This window comes from Diaporthe batatas, assembly GCF_019321695.1.
Source record: "Diaporthe batatas strain CRI 302-4 chromosome Unknown Contig00010, whole genome shotgun sequence".
In the NCBI taxonomy this organism is placed as follows: domain Eukaryota; kingdom Fungi; phylum Ascomycota; class Sordariomycetes; order Diaporthales; family Diaporthaceae; genus Diaporthe; species Diaporthe batatas.
The window spans coordinates 296,375-320,678 of NW_025408557.1; the positions used below are offsets into that span (position 1 = coordinate 296,375).

Below are 24,304 nucleotides of genomic sequence, written 5' to 3' on the forward strand. Positions count from 1 at the left end.
GTCATGTTGCAGCGATTGTACCTATCTAAGTATTAACACTGAACCATCACATCAGGGCTATCATCAAAAAAGCTATGCCTGGCGATGAGATTGCCTTGGAGAATCTCGAGCGTGAACGTCGAACTTATCGCCTGACTGGTGTCGCATCGGTGACATGCTTCCGGAAATTATATGATGTGATTGACAATCACACCCTCGCTTTGGAATGGCTGGACTCCACCCTTGCGGATGTGAAATATCAGCCCAACACGCGCAATTATGCCATTATCAAGGCGGTTCTAAGGAGACGCTGACCAGTTGTGTCGTTCTGGACTGCCAGCAATACGTGAACACAGGTGAAACAACCAATTCTGAATCATTGAAATTCGCTGACAAGCATAGATTTTAAACCTGCGAACATACTGCTCTCTGGCGTCGACACAGGCCGTATCACTGCCAAAGTTGGAGACCTGGGGCTCGGTACGCAACCACGGATAGACAAGATCAATATGTCTGTCCACTGACCCATTCATAGTCGTTCCGGATGGCTATCTTCATAACGCCCGACCCTATGCCATGCGTGCCCCCGAAGTCTTCTTGGGCCAACCATGCATCAAGATATCTCAGGTCTGGGCAGTTGGAGCACTGCTGCTCTGCTGGGTCAAGCCTGGCATCTTGGGGGCGTGGGATAGCCCTCATCCCCTTATCAACGAGGCTTGGTGCATGGCAAAAATCAAGCGACTGTTCCCCGAGTGGCATATCCCCACTCCTGAGCAGGTTGAGCGACCTACCCTCAAATCTGCAGTCGAATCTGCTGTGATTTTGAGCCAAAACGAGGAAGGTCCGCAATCGATCGGGTCTTTTGCAGAAGAAACTCAAAACCTCAAAATGCCCGGCCAGTTGAGAGATCTTCTTAACCTTATGTTGGTGGTCGATCCGTGCCAAAGGCCCTCCGCCTCCGCTGTACTCGAGTCTAAGGAGTTCAAAACATTCCAGATGCTAGGCTCTAATTAACCTAGAGGATACTATTTGATTCTCATACATTTCTCCGATCATTTATGTCTTCTGTGTTCAAGCATTGTGCTCATGTGTTTGAGCTCTGGAACTGTCATCTTCCTCCGCCGCGGTGCAGGCTCTTGTCCTGTTTTCACCACGTCTTAGACTTAAAATTCATCTTCGTATCCTCAATAACATATACTTCCGGATATAACACCAACTTGAAAGAGGGTAGGGTAGCAAGCTACTAGCCCTACAATTCCACACGAGTCATCTGCAGCACCACTGATGATCACCACACACAAGCGCACAACAATCAATTCGATACCCCCCACACATTCTGATCTTGAACTCTATCGACGTTTCGCGTACAATATGCTACACTGTCTAGATTCTCCCTCTTCACCGTCCGGTCACTCACTCTATCTTACTTCACCAGGTCTCCTTCCACACACCTATACCAGGAACCTCACTCTGATTTTGGCGACTTTGTTTACTTTCCTCCGCTAACTTAAACTATACTTTCCATGCTAGAGCCTAAACCTGATTCCACTATCGGACCATCGAATATTTCACACCATGACCAAATTTTAGAAGATACTCTTTGTTGATACTGAGGGTAGTGACGGTGGCCCCATGCGCATGTATTGTCTGTATCAAAGAAGATGACAAACGCACGAATTGTCGAAGCCAGGGGAACGGTTCTGGTAAAATTTGCCGCAAGGTATACGGGGTGAACTAGTACCTATGTAGGGCACAAAGCCAACCTGGTGAAGTTGACTGCGAGCTGGCTAAGCAAAATCACACGCATCTAAGACGATATAGGGCTCCTACCAGCTCGCAACTGTCGGCACTACGAAATCATTATGGGATAGTACTATAACAATTACTCCCTTCAGCCAACTCCTTACAGTGACTGACGCTTTAGCAGTCTAAGCATGCAGTTTTTAGCCTCGACTACTGACAGCCGCAAACACATCTCGGTCGATATTGCGACGGAGACGAGGTGAGAGGGATACGTCTGGAGGTCGGGAGGGTGTGATCACGTTTACTCAAAGAAATATATTACTTGCCCAAGCGGTAACATGGATGGCATCGACTGGTAGTTAGGCATGAGAGGGGCCTAACTACCAATTACCACCGGTGATGGAAACTTGGGGCCAGCATGATGCATTGTACAATGACTTCGCGAAACCATGGCCGCACCTGCAAGATTTCGTCGCGCCAAGGTCGCCGTAAATCATAGGTTTGCATAGATCCTAGACTTAAATAACTCTTGTGTGACGATGGCGCTTCAAGACAGATTTCCTCCTTAGGCTTCACTGGACCTGTGTTGACGTTGATGATCGACCACCTTTTCTGGTACGTTCGGAGCGCATCCTTTGACCCACAATTTTAGCATTTAGGGGCTTGACCGGCATTATAATCTGGTGCTTAACGTCCCCGGCCTACATTCCAATAGTCCCCTAAATCCGACTACCCTACACCTATATTTATATATATATATATCTATTCCTACTCTATCTATACCCCTTTATAACTTTATAAAGAATTTTTTTTAATTATTAAACTTTTTTTTAAATATTATTTTAATTATTATAAAAAAGTATAAAAAAGAAAAAATTTATAATATACTTATAATAATTAAAGATAAAATACTTATATAAAAGTTTTTAAAACTTAATATATTTTATATATTATATTTTATAACTATTTTTAATATATAAAGTAAATTTACTATTTATAATTTTTTTAATATTTAAAAGGATTAATTAGTATTATTTTTAATTAATTAAAGTAGTTTAAAATATATTTTAATAAACTAAATAATCTCCTTTTTTAATATTTTTTATTAAAAGGAAGTAATTAAAAACTTTAATTTATTATTTTATTTTTAAAAATTATAAATATTAATAAATTAAAGTAAAATAATTAAAAATAATAAAAAAATATATTTATATAGTTTAATTTAATATAATTATTTATTATAAAAGTTATTAAATTAAATAACTATTAAAATATTAATAAAAATAATTAATAAAAGAAAATTTAAAATAATATTTATAATTAGTTATTTAAAAATAATAAATTACTTTAAAAACTTTAATTTATATATATAAACCTTTTATAAAATATATATTTATTATAAGTAAGTTTTAAATTTCTTTATTATTTTTAAGAATTAAATATATAATAATAATAATTTTTATAATTTTTAAAAATTATATAAACTAATAGTTTATAATAATAAAAAAGATTAAATAAAAGGTTTATTATAATTAAATAATTAAAAAGTTTTTTTAAATTATATTAAAAGACCTATTTAAATAATATTTTCTTATAATTAATAAATATTATGTATATATTATAGCCTCTTTTAAGTATAAAGTTAAAAGATTTATAATTATAAAATTTTAATTAATTTTTATTTAATTATTTTATTATATTATAATTTAGTTTAGTTTAATTTAAGCCTTTTTAAGTTTTTCTAGCCTTTCTTTTTTTAAATAAGTTAAAGTTTTATATTCTTTAAATTTAAGTTTAAGATTCTTATAGATTTTAATATATTTTAAATTAGGTTTATAATTTTTTAGTTTTTTTAAAAATATATTAACTATTTTAGATAATAATAACTTTTCTTTAAAGTAGAGGTTAGTCTTTATATAGTTATAAATTTAGTTATTAATAGTTATTTCTTTTTTTATAAAGCTATTAGAATTATAAACCTAGATAATAGAGTGTGGTTGCCTTACCTAGCTATTTCTCAATTTAATGGGTTGCGTGGTAGACTAAGTAATTACTTTCAAGTGGTTTTGCTTGCAATGTAGTGGAGCTAATAGATAGGTGTTTATTTAAGTAGAGCTAGAACCTTTAAAGGAATGGTAGCTTTATTTTTATCTATTTTAGCTAACTTATTTAAGTTATATAGTAAATTTAATACTTATATATAGTGTTTATTAATGTTAGATTAGCTTGTAGTTTATAATAGCTTTAATTTTTAATAGGTTAATAGTATTAGCTTAAATTAATTAAATATAACTTAGTATATTAATATAGGAAGGTATTTTTTAATAATAGATAGTATTATAAATATAGATTATAAAGTTATTATAAAAAGTTTTATATAATAAATTTAATTAAGCTAATCTTTAAAAGATATATTATATTTTATTCTTTTAAAATCTTAATTATTTACTTTTAGTTTAATAGTAGAATTAAAAAATATAAATAATTTATATATATATTATAGTTAATTTTATATAAAAATATTTTTAAATAATATTTATATTATTTTTATTAATTATTAGTTTATATATATTTTAATTATTTAATATATTAATTTTTAATTTATTTAAAATTACCTTTAAAAATATTTATAATATTAAAATAGTTATAATTTTTATTAATAATTATAAAAGAAAGTTTTTAATTATTATTATAAAATATATATTAAAACTTTTATAAAATTAAATATTTAATTTAAATAATAAATAATTAATTTATAATTACTTTTAAATATAAAGTTTTTAATATATATTTTATTAAAATTAATAAATTATTAAAATAAAAAATAAAGAAAACTATTATTAAATAAAATAATATATATTTTTATATTAAATAATATTTTTATTAATTTTAAAAATTATTTTATAACTTTTAAGTAATTATAAAAGTTATATAATATAATAATTAAATATATTTATAATAAATATTTAAACTTTATATAATAACTTTTTTATAAAATTTTAAAAGTTAAAATTAAAAAAATATTAATTTAATAATATTTATAAAAAAGTTTAAAAATTAAAATATTAATTAAAAGTTAATAAATTAACTTAAAAAAAAAAGTTTAACTTAACTTTAATAAGTTATTTATAAATATTAAAGTAATCTAATAGGCTTAAATTAAAGTTAGGTAGATATTTAAGAAAAGTAATAAAGATAACTAATTAAAGATTTTAAGTATTAAGAAGGATAAAATAGTAGTAGTAGTATAAATAGGGTTAAGGTGAAGGGGTGGTTGAAGGAAGAGGTGGTTGGAATTAGGGGATGGTTAGAATGTGGGCCGGGGACGTTACACGCAGTTTCAAGTACCCTTTCTATATCCTTATCCAGTTTGGACCAGCACGAGCTGCAGGACAGGGCCCTGCCCGCTAGATATCCCATCCATACATGTCTACAGGTCATGGGCTATTATCAAGGGTCAGACGGATGTACACACCCGTGGACGGCTATGACATTTGGAATAACCTGCATATCGGTACCTAGGATTGTTTTGAAGTGCAATTCCTGAGTTCTGATTCGTTAATTGGATTAACATGGTGTCTTCGGTGCGTGCAACAGTACTTGAAACTCGGTATGTACAAGTCTGCGCACTTGTTGGTGCAGGCACTGATTAATTATATCCTTCATGATCCACTTGGCCAATTTCAAGTTTAACTCGGAAGTAGGGATTCAATCTGTCAAGCATTTGTTGATCGAAGACGGAACAGTGTAATATCAATTGATGCACTTGATCACTGATGGTACTGCATTTTCTTTTTTTTTTTAACAAAGCTGGGTCTTAAACGTATACCACCGTATGAAGGCGCCACATTCGTTTTATATGTATGGGGATTAGAAACGAAACCACCCCTTGATCAATGACCTCCCGCGTCCACGGGTGCCTGCTTCATAATATCAACTAACTTTTATTAAGCTCAGACCGGAGACCTCGGGAGGTCACTCAGCTGTGAAGTTGAGTACGATAAGCCCATACCGGTATCTGGGATAGACGGATATTGGTGGCCCCACCTTTGATCCGTAATATATCTCGTATAGTTCTGAGTCGTGCGCGCCCCAAACATCTGCACGCGCTGTGGTACATTGCGCACTTGCCGTGCAGATAACGCGGGGCACTGCAGTGATGTTGTGATGTTGTGATGCTGCCCTGCGAGACTGCTTCCTGCGAGGCAACCCCGGGACACCCACACAGGCTGACAGGCTGACAGCATCCATGGATGCTACTACGGTGCAGCCAGAGCTCGTATAGAAAACCTGGAAATATCCTGTCAGCGCTCTATGCCCTACTGCCACCGAATTCACCCCGCAAAGCATCATTGATCCAACGCAATGGAACCTGTACCTGCCACATCAAGCTAGCATTCAGGGCGGACCGAATCCGCGCGTCTTGGTGATGCTTACGGTGATTGGTGGGTACCTCATTAGACCCAAAAGTCGAGCAATGATCGACAAGCACAGGGACTACGGGAAGGTGGTATCACCTTCTGCTTTGGGCACACGGCTAATTGCGCTATCACAAGCACGACATTCTGTTGAGCAAACTAGCACAGGAGAGCTTGGAGCTCGAACAGCGTGCTTTACAGCAGGACTGTATGTATATCAGTCGCTTCCCCTGACGCCAAGATGAGCCAAGTCAGTTCTTCCCGTGTGCCAAGTTCGACGACCTGACTTTCATACCCACAATGTCCTTCGCTAAGCTCTGTGTAGGCTTGGGTGCCGTCTTCCTCGGCGCTGAGGCTCTGCCATCTGAATCTCCGTCGGCCAGCTATGCCATCAAGGAACGCCATTATGTCCCCAAGTCTTGGACGAGTCTTGGCCCGGCAGACAAATCCGACACTATCAACCTCCAGATCGGTCTGAAGCAGAGCAATAAGGGTGCTATCGAGCAGCACCTGCTTGAGATCTCGGACCCTGACCATGCTCGCTACGGACAGCACCTGTCCGCCGACGAGGTTGCAGACATTGTCCGCCCAACAGACCTGACCATCGACAGTGTCCACCGGTGGCTCGAGGGGCACGGCGTGGGCGAGATTGCTTACTCGCCCGCTCAGGACTGGATTTCCATCATTGTGCCCATCTCCAAGGCCGAGGAGCTGCTTCAGACGAAGTACACCAAGTATGAACACGACGGGGGCCACATTGCCAACCGCGCGACAGAATGGTCATTGCCACTGCATCTTCATGACCATATTGATGTCGTCCAGCCCACAACTTCATTCCTGACACCCAAGCCTGAGCACAAGCCCATCAGGTACGACTTGTCCGAGCAGGAGTTGACCTGGTGGGAGCACACGGGCAAGCTCAAGTACAAGCAGCAGTCTGCATCTCTGCTGGCAACCGGGGCCGCCAACGTCTCGGCGGTCTGCAACGCTACTTTCGTCACCCTCGACTGCCTGCGTACAGTCTACGGCACGATCAACTACACCGCACAGGCGGTTGAGGAGAATTCGGTTGCCATCAACAATTATCTCAACGAGACCAGCCGCCGTGACGATGCCAAGCAATTCCTGCAGCAGTTCCGCCCGGACCAAGTCGATGCCGCCGACGAGTTCGAGTTCGTCATCATTGACGACGGGCCGAACTACCAGGGCCCCAACAAGTCCGTCTTTGTCGACGCGGGTTCCAACGTCGAGGGTAACCTCGATGCTCAGCTGGTCCTCGGTGTCAGCGCTCCGACGTCTCTGACTGCGTACAACACCGGTGGAAGCCCGCCGTTCAAGCCCTCGCTGAGCACCCCAACTAACACCAACGAGCCGTACCTGGCTTTCCTCAACTACATCCTCGCACAGGATGAGATCCCAAATGTTTTCAGCTCATCTTATGGTGACGACGAGCAGACCGTGCCCCAGTCATATGCCGAGAGGGTCTGCTCCAGTTTCGCCCAGCTCGGTGCCCGCGGTGTCACCTACCTAGTCTCGTCCGGAGACGCCGGTGTCGGATCATCCGGTGACTGCTACAGCAACGACGGCAGCAACACCTACAAGTTCACGCCCGACTTCCCCACGTCGTGCCCATGGGTCACCTCCATCGGCGCCACCGCCAACTTCAACCCCGAGACGGCCGTGACCCGCTTCGCCTCGGGGGCTGGGTTCAGCAACTACTTCGCGCAGCCCAAGTACCAGGCGTCGACCGTCAACAAGTACATCGCCAGCCTGAACGGCACGTACGACGGGCTCTACAACAAGAGCGGCCGTGCGTACCCCGATATCTCGGCGCAGGGCAACCTCGACGTCATCATCTACGCCGGCAATGTCATCCGTGTCGGCGGCACGAGCGCCTCGTCGCCCACCGTGGCTGGCATCTTGGCCCTCGTCAACGACGCTCTCATCGCCGCCGGCAAGCCGACGCTGGGTTTCATCAACCCTTGGCTGTACAAGAAGGCTTACAAGACTTTTACCGACGTCACCATCGGCTCGAGCTTCGGCTGCAACACTACCGGCTTCCCGGCTCAGGCTGGCTGGGACGCTGTCACTGGATTTGGCACACCTGTGAGTACCTTGCTTATCACTGACTCAAGTGTTTCACTAACTTGGTAATAGAATTTCAACGAGTTGGTAAGCGCTGCTCTCGAAAAGAAGTAGATGCCATTTCGTGGCAAGCCAGAGTTTCAATGTATATAGAATTCATTTCTGGTGTGGATGGAGAATTTATCAAACCTGGTTGTTGCTCAGTAGCCAAGGAACCACTTCGTGACACACTGGGCCGTACAGCCAACCTGTGAAAGTTGGTTGGTCACTAGAACAAGTGACTGGGCCGCCTAGTCTCCTGTTACATAGATGATCAATCCGTTTCTATGCTGCCTTGTGGTCGGGTTCACTCGAAGTCTGAAGCCTTTCCCTACACACGCTCACAACGTCGTACCGGTGTACGAAGTTTACAAGTTCCTGAGTCGTCTCTTTTCCGAATCAGAAAAATTAGCCAGGATCAGAGGCTTCGCGGAGCCCAGTGCGCCATGCAGACTTACCAGGAAGCTTGAGGTCTGGGAGTAAAGGCTGGATTTCGGCATTTTTCTTGGTGGGTTGCTCATACATTGGCAGTTCCGACCACAGTTGAACGGCTGAATTGTAGGGAACCCTGATCTCGTCAAAGAGACCAAGCCGATGAGAGATGGTCTGAGGTGACCGATCCGGTAGGTCTTCGAACAGAGTACCGAGAGCCGCAGCATCGAGAATGGCAGAATTGGCCCCTTGGCCCAAGTGCTAGGATCACACGCATTCAGTCAGTCTCTTGCACCTAGAAGTGAATACTTGGGTAGCAGCATAAGACCAGTCACTACGCCATCTGCCGATGAACGAGAGGGAGGACGTGAACTGCAAAACTGACGAACCGATAACATGGCATGTGCCGCATCACCAATGGCAACAAGACGCCCGCGGCTGTACCGGGCGGCAGGTGCTCGCGTATGGAGCCGCCACAGCGGCAAGACATCCAGCAGATGTTCACACACCGTGCCAAGATCAGGATGGAACTCGTTCAGGGCGGCCGCCAGGTGCTCCCGGGTCGTCTCGCCTTTCATCTTGTGGATCACCATCCCGGGTATGTCCTCGAGGGCGTAGAGGACGAGATTCAGATACTCGAAGCCGTGACACCAGTAGCCCAGCAGGTACCGCGTGCCGTCGGGTGCCACGCTGAAGGTGCTGCGGCCGGGCACGGCAGCCATCACGCGCGCGAAGGGGTTCTCCTGCAGCTTGGCGACGGGGATCACGGCGCGGGCGGCCGAGGTGCTGCTCCGCAGGGCTGGCGAGGGCTCGCCGAGGATGACGCTCATCGCGGACGAGTGGACGCCGTCGGCGGCGATGATGAGGTCTGCCTCGGCTTGCGAGCCGTCCGCCAGGTGGACGATCCCCTGCTCCGGGTCGATGCTGACTACCTCTGTATATTCGAGAAGGCGGCATGGCGGGTTCGTCGCGTCCTCGTCGCCACCTTTATCAGACAACGGCGACTCTGCCACAAGCCTCAACTCCTCGCGCAGGTCAGGTCGATAGAACGTGCCTCCGGTTGTTCCCGCTACCTGCAAGACTTGCAGCAACTCCAACGTCCTTCCATCGAGGATCTGTGTGTTTTTCACTGATTCCCAAGTTAGCACCGGGGGTCTTGATCAGCCGTTGACCTCAGCGTATAGATGCATGTATCTAGGACTGCTTCTTGGGTGAAAGATACCAACTAAAAAAGCCTCTGACGGTTCTCACCTCTGCAAATCTTCGCTCTACTACTGTCAAAGCCGAGGTTTTGTAAGTAGTCCAGCGAATTTGACCCGAGTCCAACGGCGGCTCCGACTTCGCCCGACAAGCTGTTCTTCTCGAAAAGCTGTGTAAAATCAATCTGTAAGTACTCTTCAATACAGATCACTACTCCGGCATAGGAAAATCAAGGGCATTGCTGGGTGTCTTAACTGTTACTTTGTGCCCGGCCCTCCGCATTGCAATTGCCGCTGTCAGTCCGCCAATGCCACCGCCAATTACGGCGACCGATAAGCTAACGTTACTTGTAGCCATAACAACCATGCATTCTATGGGCTCCCGAGGTCACGTACCAGCTTCACAAGACTACCCTAGGTAGTGAATAGTCGCAATGTTTAGGTTTCCGTGCTCCCACCCTGGTCCATGGTCACTGTAAGGAGAGGGGAAACAGAGATAAGTTCGCTATCCTTATTTGTTAATTAGCGAGCCAGTGCTGTTATCTTTTATCTGAGGGGAAGGTTTAGGAAATGAGTGATAGGGCTTTAGCCTATACCGGATAACTCGGATAACTGAGCAATCAAAAGACCTCCTATACACTTATATACTTATATAATCATAGCTTAATTTGTTTCACATTATCTCATTAAAAGTTAATCCTTTATTTAAGTAAAATAAAAATAAGAAATAAATTAAAAATACTTTACTATTATTATTATATATTTTTATTTAAAAGGTTCTTTAAAATTTTTATAAAACTTTATTTTAAAATAATAATTATAATAAAATATTAAGAACTATTACTTAAATATAATATCTTATTAGGTTTTTATTAGAATCTTAAAAGAATATCTTAGCTTTATTTAACTATAATCTTTTAAATATTTAAATCCCACTTCTCGTCAAATCTACTCTTTAGTAGCTAGCGGTGCGAGGTGTGGCAAGTCGTGAGTAAAATGCTTTTCTTTTTTTTTTCATTCTGATGTCTTGATCATTCGTGTAATTGTAGGCCTCTGGAGGCATCATATATGTCCGATCAGATCTTTCGTAGTAACCTTTAGGAACATTGAAGCTTCCACACATTTAGTTCTTCCCTAATGTGACAAGATACTGCCAGTGACGTAAGACGTTCTTGAGCTGAGAAGATTCTCCCTGTGACACAAGACGTCCTTGATTTGTTGTTTCAATGTTTCCGTGGCCAGGTTGTCCGTTTCACCCGCTTCTCCAACTTCGTCAGAGGCTAGAGCCGATTTCAATGTATTGATGGAACCCTGAGCATCGAAGCCTCTCCATTCAAGTTCTGCAATCCAGAAGGTCTTGCTTGCACGGCGGACCGGATCGGCAGCTTGGAAGTCCTTGGCTTCAGCATAGAAGTGCATTGCTTCGGGCACTCTTACTTGCATGATGAGTAACTCGGCAAGTGCAAGCCTGGTCTCCTGTGCTTGTGATACCAGGTCCGGACGCGAAGCCGTGACAGCCAGACGGTCGCGTAGAGAAGCTTCATCCAGGCCCCTTGCGTCGCTGGGCACGCACCTTGCGATGTCAACAGCCCCTGTCTTTACTCTAGGCTCAGATGTCCAGCATCGTTGCACTGCCTTCACAAGCACGCCAAGGGCAAAGCGGTCGGGGCCTTGTGCTGCTGAGAGAAAGAGGCTCTCCCCCCAGGCGTGATCAAGAGGGTGATGGCCCCCGTATATAATCCGCGAGAGCTTTGCCAGATAGTCTGAAAGCGTGCGACAGACGGCCTTGCAGACCTCAGACTTCGGGTACTGGCCAAATGCAGCGATGGTGGCCACGAGCCGTAGGTATACTATGGGGTGGTTCAACGAGACAAGCTCCTTCAAATGCTCAAAGGCCAGGTTTATCTGCTTGAAAGCCTGATTCTGTGGATCATTTCGAGACAAACGTGCAAGACCTCCAATGAACAGGGCGCTGAACGTGTCTTGTGGGCCGGTCGAGAACCGCTCCGTGCAGAATATGTTGTGATGGCTGGCTGCGTAGGCGTCGAGGTAGTAAGTTGCCGCCTCAATTTTTTCAAGTGTGTCCGGCGCTCGAATCCTGCGGGATGGGGTCATGACCGCCCCGGCGCGGGCTTGTGATAGTGCTTTGTTCCGTCGATACTTCCTCAAGTGACGATCTATGCGTGCTGCGTATTCGTCGATCCTGTCATCTGACCAGAAAATATGTGCTGATTCATTTCCAGCGGCAATATTAAGGGCCTCTTGTCTTCTGAGGTTCTTGCGGATTCCCCAACGACGGAACTGGGACTTATAGACTTTGACGCTGTAGATCATGCTCAACATCCAGCGAGGCGGAGAAAGGCTCATCAGGATGTTACTACTTACGTGACATCTAACCCGTGTTCTTCTTTCATTATCTCTTGGACCTTTCGTAAGGGCAGGTCCTGTACCCAGAACAGGTCGATAAGCTCTTCGCGGTATTCCTCGAGGTAGTTCGAAACTCCTTGGGTCCCTTGCCGGCGACCATTGTCCCAAGGAAGCGCTTGGGTAATGCTGGCAGACCCGATTGCCTCGTCGCTCATGATCTGTGGGGGGTGCTCTGAAACTTGTCCATGTCGCTGTAGAAGTGGCAGGAAGTGCCTGTTTGGACCATGTGCACTTGCTTCAGGCGCTTCGAATGAGAGATGCGTGTCCATCGTTCCTCGTGGAGCCTACGTTCCCGAGGTCGTATCTAGCCGAGGTGAATAAACAGGAGATATTTATCAGTCGCCCAGCCAACACGTCCTCTTAAGAGGCGACAGTACTCAATGCGTGACCGAGCTGATGAGTCTGTCACGATTGTGGGGAGATCCAAAAATTTGGAATGTCCAGATGTCGAGGGCTAATTAGTAAAGCGGTCTCCTTTCCACGGCCCCCAATTTGCTGTGCCGCAGCTGAGACTAGCTCCACCCTCCGACCCAACGTCTCATCTATGACAGCATAGGTCTTATAAGTAGGCAGCAGTGGGTGAGAAGGATCCGAATCCTAGGTCTTAAGTTACGCGAACCAATTCTGTCAAACATTGCAACTCACAGCCCACCAATGTGTGGGCCTTGATCAAAACGGAAACCGCTCCGAGTGCAACAGCCTTCACCGGATTACCACCTGGTGTGGTCGGTCGACAATGCAGAAAGCTGGAGACCGGTCAAAATTGACACGCACCTCGCCACGCCGAGACTCCAGATTACGATTACTGTAATGAACAAAGGGTGATCAAATTGCTTTTTCCCCCAAAGAACAGAGGTAGAATACCTCACGACCTATTATGTTCTCCGCGTTGACACTTTTATTAAACACCAGCGGCTCGGCGGACTTTAGGAACCACTACGAAGTACACATATGCAGTGGATCCGCAATGCTATCAAATGCCAGCGCAAAACCTCACTATTTTCTGAGGCCACGTGCCCGCAAACGTATTGTTCTATCTCTGCACTGTTTGTCTCTGCAGTGGTTACTGGCATTGTGTCTCTTTTCCTTCTAAAACGCTAGGTCTTGAGAGTTTCCGAGGTTATCGTTGTATGAAGGTGCCACATGCATTTTATGGGCATGGGGATTAGAAAGGAAACCACCTTGTCCGTCTCCTATGTATAGGCGCAGCACACAAGCCCAATTGCGGTCTTATTCAAATTCGGGTTCCATTCTGAGAAGCTTCTCTCGTCCACAACATCTTTTCCTCTGAGGCCTAGGACCATACCCTCTCCATGGTCAAAGTCACAGTCAAGCACCTCGTGACTGCAGAGTTCATTTGCGTATTGTTTTAGGAACGATAGAGTGACAGATTAGATACCTAAGTATACGAGCGTACGTCTGCAGTATATGTGGCCAAAGATACTTACCTATGTTTCCATGTGCATAGTTAATTGGGCACTTTATCAGTTTACTGGTTGGACTGGTAAGATGGGCATCAATGATCAACCTTGGAACGGACAACTAGGTACCTAGATGCTAACATAAGTTGGGAACAGCGAGTTCTGGGACCAGTCAAATTCTGTTCCTGTTTTTTATGATATTATGTACCTAGGTATGTAATGGAATTTGTCCAGTGAAACGAAACAAAGAAATAAGTCGATCGGTAGTGAGTTTCCGTGAGGGCAGTAGGACGAAAACGATGCCGCAATGCTCTACCTAGGTACTACCCGTCAAAGCCCCGCGATTGTGTAGCATTTGGACATCTTGCATCATCCGTGGCAGCTTGGCTACTTTCCCCTGTCAGGAAACGGCTTTTATAACCCGAATGCTTATCCTAAGCCAAGGCCGAAGCTACACAGCACGTCACCTCAGTCTTAGGACGAAAGAGGCAGGCGTTGGGCGATGTGATGGTGCAGTCAGATATTACCCAGTCAATCAGCGAAAGGCCCCATGTATGCCCCAGGGTGTGTTACGACTGTGGACCTATGTAAAGACGACGACAGCCTGTTGCTCCCCCCTAACTCAACGTACGTGAACTTCGCGCCCTCAGATGCACATCGCTTTCAGCCATGAAGTGGACTATCATCTCATCGCTCTTCGCACAGAGCACTGCCGTGCTCGCAGATTTCCATCTGGTGCCGGTCCATTTCCAGGCTCCATCCATTGAGCATTTCCAAGACATCATTCGCAATGAGACCTATGACTTTGGCTGCCGACCAGCCATCCTTCCGACAGAGGACGGCTTTAAGCTTCATGCATTCCTGACGGAGGAGCAAATCGACCATTTCACCGAGGAGCACAGTTCCACTGAGCTCTCCATACACAAGAGCTTGTTCAAGAGACAGGCGGATACTGCCCCCATCGGGACCGGAGATCGATTCGAGGGAGGTAACATCGCTCCGCTGGGCCTGGGAACGAAAACGGCGGGCTTGAGGATCGACACACTTTTGAACGTGGGTGAGATCAGCAGCGCAGTCCAAGGTCTTGTCAATAAATACGGTGTCTCCACAGTTGATCTTCCACATAAGACATTCGAAGGTGCGACACAATTTGCCGGATATGTTGGGGGCTCAGACAAATCCAAGTACCACCTCTACCTCACAGCGGGTTCCCATGCGCGCGAACGTGGCGGCCCTGACCAACTCATCTACTGGATCTCCGATCTCCTGGCGGCGAACAGAACCGGAAGTGGCCTCAAGTACGGCAACAAAACCTATACAAACGCTCAAGTAGCATCGATTGTTGACGCTGGAATCGTCTTTTTCCCTCTGGTAAATCCGGACGGCGTCACATACGACCAGAGAACCGGATCACTATGGCGCAAAAACCGAAACACCAAGTCCGGAACTGGCAGCGCCGCCGGTGTTGACATCAACCGCAACTTCGATTTCTTGTGGGAGTTCGAGAAGTACTTCGACCCGTCCGCAAACCCGGCATCTACTTCGCCAAGCGCGCAGACGTTCCGCGGGACCGCGCCCGAGTCTGAGGCAGAGGCCAAGAACCTGGTCTCTATCTATGACGAGTTCCCAAATATCCGCTGGTACATGGACATCCACTCCGCGACAGGTGATATCCTCTACCCATGGGGTCACGACGAAGGCCAGAGCACGGACACGAGCCTGAATTTCCTCAACCCGGCGTGGGATCGCAAGCGAGGCGTCCTGGGTGATACCTACAAGGAGTATATCCCATCGACGGACGACAGCAACCTGCGGACTGTTGCCGCCAGGTCAGTGGCAGCCATGAGCGCTGTCGGTGGTCGCTCATATTCATCCGGGCCAGGTGTGGGGTTGTATCCTACATCTGGGGGCGTGGCCGACTACACGTTTAGTAGATACTGGGGAATCGAGGGGGCCAACAAGGTGTATAGCTTCACTCTGGAATTTGGGTATCCCACAAATTTCTATCCTACGCTGCAAGAGTTCAACGAGAATATCCTTGACACCAATGCGGGGTTTACAGATTGGGCATTGTCTGCTATTGAAGTAGGGTTGGAATGATCATAGTAGTGCCAGTGGTGCATTACTTACCATGTAACTTGCAAATGGAGCAATGCTCTCTGGTTGGTGTATCTTACCCATATAAAGCCCTCAGAGTCCTAACCATGTTCCCTCGGCGACTTTTATGTTCATTGGCTGCAAACTGGGTCATGGCATAGCCTGGAGGGCGGAGGGCAGCGGTGGCCGCTGAGCCAAAAGACATACTGCGAGGCCTCCAGTCTAGGTACCCAGGTACTCCCAATTTGGATCGACGGCTGGCCCCTGGCTGCTTTGATACTTAGCAATCAAGACAAGTACCACAGCCATGGAAGTGGATGAACGGCGACCAGCGACTTTGTGTATGGGCATGCGTGCAGTGCCACGTCAGATTTGCTGACAGTATTCACAAAATTAGATGGGTGGTGGGGGCGGGGGCGAAGCAACAACAGTGAGTGGTAAATCAGCAGAAGAACAGTCTGCTTGGGTGTGTGCTGTAGCTTCAGTGCATGTAGGCAACCTGCTGGGCTGACTGCAGCTCTGCGTGCCGGCTATTCCTGCCCAATGGTAGGTGCATCTGGGCATGAGCCACACTGCACAGCTTCTCCGCTCGCAGGAGCAATTCAGATCAGGCTCTGCTCTTCTCCTTTCATCTCCAGACCTCTGATTCCGACCCCGAAACAACCTTGTAGCATCTTTGCGTTCCATTCCAGTCCATTGAGAAACCGTCGCCAACATGGCCGAAGTCCTCGGAGCCGTAGCCAGCGGCTTGGCAGTAGCTGAGGTTGGCTTGAAAGTCGGAGGGACGGTATGGAAGTTGAAGAAGTTATGGCAGCAGGTCCATGAGGTTCCAGAGACGATTCAAGACTTGATGAAGCAGATTGAAATCATGGACCCCGTCCTATGCGATTTTGAAACCAACTTCGGCGTCCAAAATGCCAGCCTAACGACTCAAAATACCCCACAATCGATGCTGAGTGCCAAATATTGCCGACAAGCCTTCAATGACCTGCGGGGTCTGATTGAGGAGTTGGATGGAGCCATACAAGCAGAGAAAAAGGCCAGGAGGACCTTGGCCAAGATGAGGGTTGTGCTCAAGAAAGATGTAATCAAGGGATTAGGGGAAAGGCTAGACAGGGCAATGAAGCTTTTACAAGGGGCTCAGACGAATTATCTTGTGTGAGTACTTACCTATCTCGCGCTCCATCGACCATGTAAGTATCCTGCCAAAAGCTAACGAAACTTATCAGTACCAATGCCATGATTACCGGGGCTATGGTCACAAACATATGGACCGCTATAACAGACATACAGCAGGAGACCAGCAAAAAGAACTCTTCAGGCTGGACAGCAAAGCCACCTTTCCCAATTATCAGTCAGCCACTCCATGAATCTCGAGAACAAGTCCGTCGCAAAGGCAATGGAGTTCGACGTCGAGCAAACAGGATCTCTATGCCCCAGCCGGAGCTCTGTCTCTTTGGCGCTCTTGTGTTTGATAAGTCCGTGGCAGACAACGAATCTAGTAAGCTACTACAAAATCCGGGCAAATCAAGTTGCTGACTTAAATTAGCTTACGCTGTTCGCTTTCAATTGCCTAAGTGGCTCTCCCACAAGGTGTGGGACGTTATCATCAATCAAGCCTGCTTTGGCTGGCAAGCCACCCTTTCTACTTGGAACATTGTGCCTGACGACTCACCCGGTCTGGTGTGTGTCAAGAATGGTGACCTCGATGGGCTTATCGATCTTTTTAATCGAGGACTGGCTTCTCCCAGGGACTGCGATAGCTTGGGAAATAATATGCTTTTGGTGCGTCAAACGATAACAAGGTACTGACTGTACCGGGTGGCAGTGCTGACTGAATCAAGCTTGCTAGTGGGTATGGCGAAGCTCACATTGTCCGATATTTTTGCGACACAAACCTGGATCAACCCTACATCGAAGCTGGTGCCTGTAGTATTAGTTCTTGTTGGCCCTTGACACTAGTACAACGATTGCCAATCGAATACGCGCAGCGAATGGTTTCCCGAGGCTTGTTACAGTCAATGACTGACGAAGTCGAAGACCTTGAAGTTCTCAGTGCACCGATGTCGGAAATCTCGCATTGGGGGAAATCATTGACCATTTCTTACATGATGTTTACATCGCACATGCCGGAAGTATTTGAGCTTTGTTTTCGCACCTTGTTTCCTCTTTGGCACAATCTCCCGCCGAGACGTAAACAGTGGATCCTTATGCAGGATTGGTACTTTTCATGTCGTTATCCCTATTGCCTTTACCTTTGGGGGAGCGTAGGTTTTCGAACATGGACTGCTGATGCTCTCCAACTGATGCTCTTTCCTGACCGTCATGTCCGGCCCAACGACGTACAGGCATGGGCCGACGACGGTGCCTCGATGTTGCACCAGGTTCTCTTCTACATTCTGAGGTCCGAGTCTGACATCGCGGATCACAGTTGGAAGATCCTGCTGAAGGAAATAATCGAAGCCACGGAAGACGTGCATCACGGGCTGCAAGTGCCACGCTTCAGACGTTTGGGCAGTTGCAGTGCACTGGAATTGGCACTTTTGTGCGCCCTACTGCGCATTTTAAGATTTGGACCGCACAAGTTGGACGGAAAGGGATATAGATGGACTACCCGTCGTTTATTGAAGCTAACCTTGATGAAGCTTCAAATGGCCATGTCGAATTTTGCGAGCTGCGGTTACGATCTGTTGGAGTTCGGACGGCAGGAGTCAAAGACATGGTTCATCAAGCACCCCGCTGACCGGAACCGTAATGTGGGCAACACATTATTTGTTGGGATAGGTGAGAAACGTGGAGGTCTGTACGTCAGATCCCTCCATTACGGCTCAGACCCGAAAGACTGGTATTTTGAGATGGACTTCCGTTACGAACATTACGTTGGGCAGTTTTGGAATCGGCTGGAAAACCCACATTTGTACATGATGCCGGGCGCGTGGATAGATTGACAATGAGACTCGATATGGGGATGGTTTATACCATCTTTAGAATGCTCATCTGGGTCTTGAGCGCTTACCACTGTATGAAGGCGCCATGTATGTCCTCGGACGTATACGTACTAGAAGCGAAACCACTTAGAATGCTCATACCTAGGTAATACTCTCTGCGCCGTGGTCATGTCGGCGCAAGAATTGGCTATGATGCGCAGAGGTTCATGGTCAGGCTTGCCAGTAGTGGGTCAGTGTCTCGCACGAGAACAAAACCAGACGTGGACAAGTCCGATCCTGCCAGCTCGTTCTAAATACTGCATATGGACCATAACGCCCCCGTGGGGTGTATGAAAACAGTCCATAGGCCATCACCTCCGTTTCACAACAGTCTCCTACTGGTTACAGTTTGGCGATACATCAAAATTATTTCAAGAGATGTGTTTAGAGCTATAGGTTCTCTAAGACCATCTTTAACCTTGTGGTTTCATAGTTTCATTTTTAATCCCTATACATATAAAATATATATAATACCTTTATATAATAGTAAATATTTAAAATCTAATATTTAAAGAAATATAGTACTAATAATAATAGAAAGAGAATATAATATATAGGTATATAGTTAAGCTTTATATTATATAAATAAGGTTAGAAGGTATTACTCCTAATAGTACTATACTAAAAAGTTAGTAAAGTAGTTATATAATAAGACTAAAATAATCTTAAAATAACCTTTATAAGAAGAAGAATCCTATAATATAAAACCTAATAAACTAGCTCTTCCCTATTAATACACTTAATAGCTATTTAGATCTACCCTTACTAGATAAGCTAAACACACTATAATCCCTATTCTAAATATATAGCTATTAATAGAATAATAATATTATAATAGTAAACTTATTTAAGAAAGCCTTTTTATATAAATTCTATAAAAAGATTAAAACTCTTTTAAAAAGTTAAGTAGAGTTTATTTATTATATATTAAATAAATACTATATAAGAAAAGTAAAAATCTAAATACTTAAAAATTAAATCTTCTTCTTTTAAGTATACTACTTTATTATTAAAGATTTATTTACTTTTATATAATATATAAAGAATATAATAAAAGAGAGAGCTTTATAAAAGAAGCTAGTAACTCTATTATATATAAATAAGTTTAAAGGTATATATTAAGTAATTATTAACTTTATATTTAAAGTATAAGTTAATAGCTAGTTTAAAAGCTAAAAAGATAATAAATAAATAAATAATTAAATAAAAAATATAATATAGTTAAAGCCTATCTTTAACCTTAAGAACATAAAAAAGGCCCTTACCTAGGTACTCTCCTACTAAGAAGACCTTCTCTAAGCGCCTTAGATTATATTTTCCCCTAGGGGAGAAAGATGAGATAGCCGGCTTAGGGATCAAGCAGAGATACAGGTAGAAGCTCATCTAACGATGATATTAGTAGTAAAATAAGATATTAAGGTGAGCCAGCCTCTTTCCAAAACTATAGGAAGTTATGGTGGGTGGGGTGAAGGGGCCTGGATGCCCGTGGGATACCCGAGCAGAGCTCATTAATCTAATAGTCATTTAGATAATAAGTTATAGTGAACTATTATAAGGCTAACTCGATAGTCAATAGATTTCTATTAGATTTAATACTATATTATAGGTAATTTAATAGTAAAATTATAGTTTTTAATAATATTATCTTACTTATTCTATCCTATAGACTCCTTATATTATAAGGGTTAGTTTTATTATACTAAAAAGTAAATACTTTAAATATTTATTATAATAGTCTATAAATTTATTATAAATTTATAATAAACTATTATTTTATAATAAATTTATTATAAATTAGTTATTTACTATACTTTTATAATAACTTTTAGTCTCTATATTTAATATACCTTTAAACTAATATATTATAATAAACTAAAGTTTAACTCTCCTCCACTACTTCTTATTTATATTTTATAAAATCTTTTAATAAGTTTTAATTTTCTTACTAATTATTAATATCTTTTAAACCTAACTATTAAAGAAATCCATTCTATGTTTTAGTTAATAATACTTTAATTAATCTATCTACTATTATTTATATTAATAAAATATATTTTATATTAATAAAATTATTTTAAATCTTTTATTATAATTAATAATTATAAATATTTATATATTATAATTTTATTTTAAATTAGATAATCTTAAAATTTATTAGGTTTATAATCTATATATTATTATATTTAATCTTAATTTTCTTTTATTTAAGTTTATTAATAATTCTATAAAAGTCTATTTATAAATAATATTTCTTTTACTATTTATATTAAAATAAGAAGTTCTACCTTAATTATTAATATTATAATTATATTTTATTTATTAACTCTCTATCTAATTATCCTCTAAATAGTTTTATTATAAATATTTAAAAACTTTTTAATTTATAATATTATTAATAAAAAAGAGTTACTTACTATTATAAAATTATTTATATTTATAAAGTAGAGAGTAAGGTATTTAATATTTTGAAATAAAAGCACTTAATTTATAATATTTTAATATTTTTAATTTAAATTTATAAAGAATTATATAAACCTTAATATAATAAATATAATATTTAATCTTATAAATATTATAATAAATAATATAAATTTAATTTTTATTAATATAAGTTAACTTTAATAAATTTTATAATATTAATTTATAATTTTAATTCTTTAACTATTATAAAACTTTATAAAAAAGATTTTTATTAACTATCTTAATAATTTTTTATATATATAATTTAAACTAGTTAAATCTAGTAATTTAAATAATCTTTATAAATCTTTATACTTAAAACTATTAAATTAAATCCCTCTATTAATTTTATACTTTTCTTAAAGTTATTAAGTAAATTTATTAACTTATTTTTATTAGTTTTTAATATACTATAATAATATTATTAATATAAAAAAGATTAAAATACTATTTTTTATAATAATAAAGCTTATATAATATTTATTAATATTTAAGTTTAATAAGTATTTTTATAAATTCCTTTTACTATAATAATAATAAGATTTATAGCCTATATAATACTTTATTAAGTATTAAAATAATACCCTTTTTTATAACTATAAAGTATCCTTATAAAAATATTTTAATTAATTAAAGTATAAATAAATATATTTACTATATTATATTAAATTAATTTAAAATTAAATTTTATAATAATAATAATTAATATATAAAAGACTATCCTATTAAAATTATAATATAAATTTTTATATTTATCCTTATACTTATTAATCCTCTAATAATAAGTTATATTTTATACTTTTAAAAATATTATACTTATTAAATTTATAAATATATACTTATATATAATTTAAAACTTACTTTTTATTATATAAAGATCTTTCTTTTAAATTTTAACTTAAAATCTTATTTTAATATAACTTTATAAATAATTAATTTTAACTTATTTAAATAAATTACTAAATAAGTAATTTATTAAATTCTTATATTATTTTAATAACTTTAAAAGTTACTTTTTAATATTTTATCCTTAATATAAATATTTTTAATTTAAACTTTATTAAAAATATTACTATTTAATTTTACTATAAATACTACCTTTATTTTAATTATAAATATAATTTATTATAATAAATGTATTAAAATTTAATAGTTAATAAAATTTCTTCTTTATTTAATTATATTTATATAATATATATTAAAAGTATTAATAATAGTAATTAAAATAATATAAAGCGTAGTATAAATTTAGTATTTATATAGGGTTATTTTATTAATTCACCTTAAGTTATATATTTTCTACTTTCTTTTATCTTTTCTTAAATCCTCCTTTATTAAGTTCTTTTAAATTTTTAGTTTTAAGAAGATTCTTTCCTTTTATTTTTAATATTTTATTATTATTTAAAAGTATATTTCTTTTATTTATTTTACTAATTATTTAATATTTATAATAAAAGTTTATTAATAAAACCTTTTAATTATTATTAAATATTTAATACTTATTAAAGATTATATTTTATATATTAACTATTTTTTTAATAGAGGAAATTTATATTTAATAAATATTTAATAATTAATATCCTATAAAATAGTTAATTTAAGTCTATAATTTTAAATATTAATATCTTTTTTAAATTAAGTATTTATAGTTATTATATAGGCTTTATAATTAAATACTTTTAAGTAAGTTTAATTAAATTTTAAATTTAATTTTAAAATTCCTTACCTTCTAATAATAATAAAAAAATTAATAGTATAATATCTATTAATTTAAGTTATAAAATAGTATTTAATTATTAAAATAAATAGTTATTTATTTAATTTTTAGCTAAAAGGAAGTTAAGAGTTTTAAATTTATTTATAAAGCCTATATTTTCTATTTAATTATACCTTTAAATACTTTACTCTATTATTTTATATTTATATATTAAATATAAAAGTTTAATTTTAATATATTTTAACTTAAAGTAATTTTTAATAATTTATCTTTAATTAAATATTTTATTATTATATTTAATAATCTTAACTTTTATATTATATTAAAGTTTTATTATTTTAAAAAAATATAAATATTTTAAATATTATTTTATTATTTTAGCTTATTATATAATAATTTTATATATATTTAAAGACTTTATATGTAAATAATAATTATAAATTATAGTTATAAATTCCTAGCTTATAGTTATAAAAGTTTAGTACTATCTTTTACCTTTTTATTTAAGGATTTCTCTTAATAAATAATAGATTTACCTTATAATCTTAACTAGAATATATACTTTATATTTAACTATTATTAATTTATAAATTTATACTTTTAAAAGTATTTATTAAATATTTTAATACTTTAAATTTAAAATATTTAAATTATTTATATTATAAAAGCTTTATTTATTAATAGTTTTTTTAATAAATATTATATATTTTTCTTTAAATATTAAATATAACCTTTAATTTATAAATTAAGTATTTAATAATATATTACCTATAAATATTTATAAGTTTATAAAGGATTATTTTATTTTATTTTTAATATAATTAGATTTATTTTATTATTTTAAAAATACTTTTTTAAAGTTACCTTAAAATATTAATATAATTAAAATCTTTAAATATAAAATAATATTTTTATTTATAAAATAAATCCTTTAATATAAACTAATATTATATTATATATTATAATAAAAGTTATTAATTACCTATTTATAAATAATTATTATATATAATTAGTTTTAAATTAAATAACCTTTATAATTATTTATAATTAATATTATATTTATTAAATCTAATATAATTAAATATTTTAAAAGTATTCTTTTATACTTATAATAAAAGCTTTTTTATTCTTTATATTAATTATATAATACCTTAAAAGTTATTTTTAATTTTTAATTAATTCTTTTTAAAAGTTATATTATTTTTAACTTAAATTTTAATTTTAAGTCTTTTATAATTTAAACCTTTACTTATAAATTTATATTATTTTTAAAACTTTATATACCTTTTTTAATAATTAT

At 38.8% G+C, this 24,304-nt stretch overlaps 6 protein-coding genes across 6 annotated transcripts; 4 read left to right on the forward strand and 2 right to left on the reverse strand.

Annotated features, from left to right (window-relative positions):
* The first annotated feature begins 10 nt into the window (after positions 1-10).
* KVR01_008529 (uncharacterized protein) lies at positions 11-1,022 on the forward strand. The gene is made up of 3 exons (XM_044781667.1): positions 11-335; positions 382-459; positions 515-1,022. Exons 1-3 carry the CDS (start codon positions 206-208, stop codon positions 991-993), a joined length of 687 nt encoding a protein of 228 aa, XP_044642296.1. The 5' UTR covers positions 11-205; the 3' UTR covers positions 994-1,022.
* Positions 1,023-6,138: 5,116 nt separating this feature from the next.
* On the forward strand, positions 6,139-8,574 carry KVR01_008375 (uncharacterized protein). The gene is made up of 3 exons (XM_044791366.1): positions 6,139-6,167; positions 6,279-8,246; positions 8,298-8,574. The coding sequence occupies exons 2-3, from the start codon at positions 6,441-6,443 to the stop codon at positions 8,337-8,339; spliced, it is 1,848 nt and encodes a 615-aa protein (XP_044642142.1). The 5' UTR covers positions 6,139-6,167; positions 6,279-6,440; the 3' UTR covers positions 8,340-8,574.
* KVR01_008595 (uncharacterized protein) lies at positions 8,550-10,375 on the reverse strand (the record flags this gene model as incomplete). Its single annotated transcript, XM_044791262.1, has 5 exons — positions 10,152-10,375; positions 9,948-10,065; positions 9,086-9,825; positions 8,723-8,957; positions 8,550-8,653 (listed from the first exon to the last, which is right to left on the reverse strand). The coding sequence occupies exons 1-5, from the start codon at positions 10,260-10,262 to the stop codon at positions 8,550-8,552; spliced, it is 1,308 nt and encodes a 435-aa protein (XP_044642362.1). The 5' UTR covers positions 10,263-10,375.
* A 535-nt stretch (positions 10,376-10,910) lies between these two features.
* Positions 10,911-12,818, reverse strand: KVR01_008594 (uncharacterized protein). The gene is made up of 2 exons (XM_044784381.1): positions 12,281-12,818; positions 10,911-12,218 (listed from the first exon to the last, which is right to left on the reverse strand). The coding sequence occupies exons 1-2, from the start codon at positions 12,589-12,591 to the stop codon at positions 11,030-11,032; spliced, it is 1,500 nt and encodes a 499-aa protein (XP_044642361.1). The 5' UTR covers positions 12,592-12,818; the 3' UTR covers positions 10,911-11,029.
* A 1,594-nt stretch (positions 12,819-14,412) lies between these two features.
* Positions 14,413-15,969, forward strand: KVR01_008387 (uncharacterized protein; the record flags this gene model as incomplete). The annotated part of the gene is made up of 1 exon (XM_044793207.1): positions 14,413-15,969. The coding sequence occupies one exon, from the start codon at positions 14,413-14,415 to the stop codon at positions 15,841-15,843; it is 1,431 nt and encodes a 476-aa protein (XP_044642154.1). The 3' UTR covers positions 15,844-15,969.
* Positions 15,970-16,357: 388 nt separating this feature from the next.
* KVR01_008629 (uncharacterized protein) lies at positions 16,358-19,020 on the forward strand. Its single transcript, XM_044794482.1, has 4 exons — positions 16,358-16,998; positions 17,070-17,341; positions 17,390-17,625; positions 17,685-19,020. The coding sequence occupies exons 1-4, from the start codon at positions 16,556-16,558 to the stop codon at positions 18,786-18,788; spliced, it is 2,055 nt and encodes a 684-aa protein (XP_044642396.1). The 5' UTR covers positions 16,358-16,555; the 3' UTR covers positions 18,789-19,020.
* Positions 19,021-24,304: the final 5,284 nt, after the last annotated feature.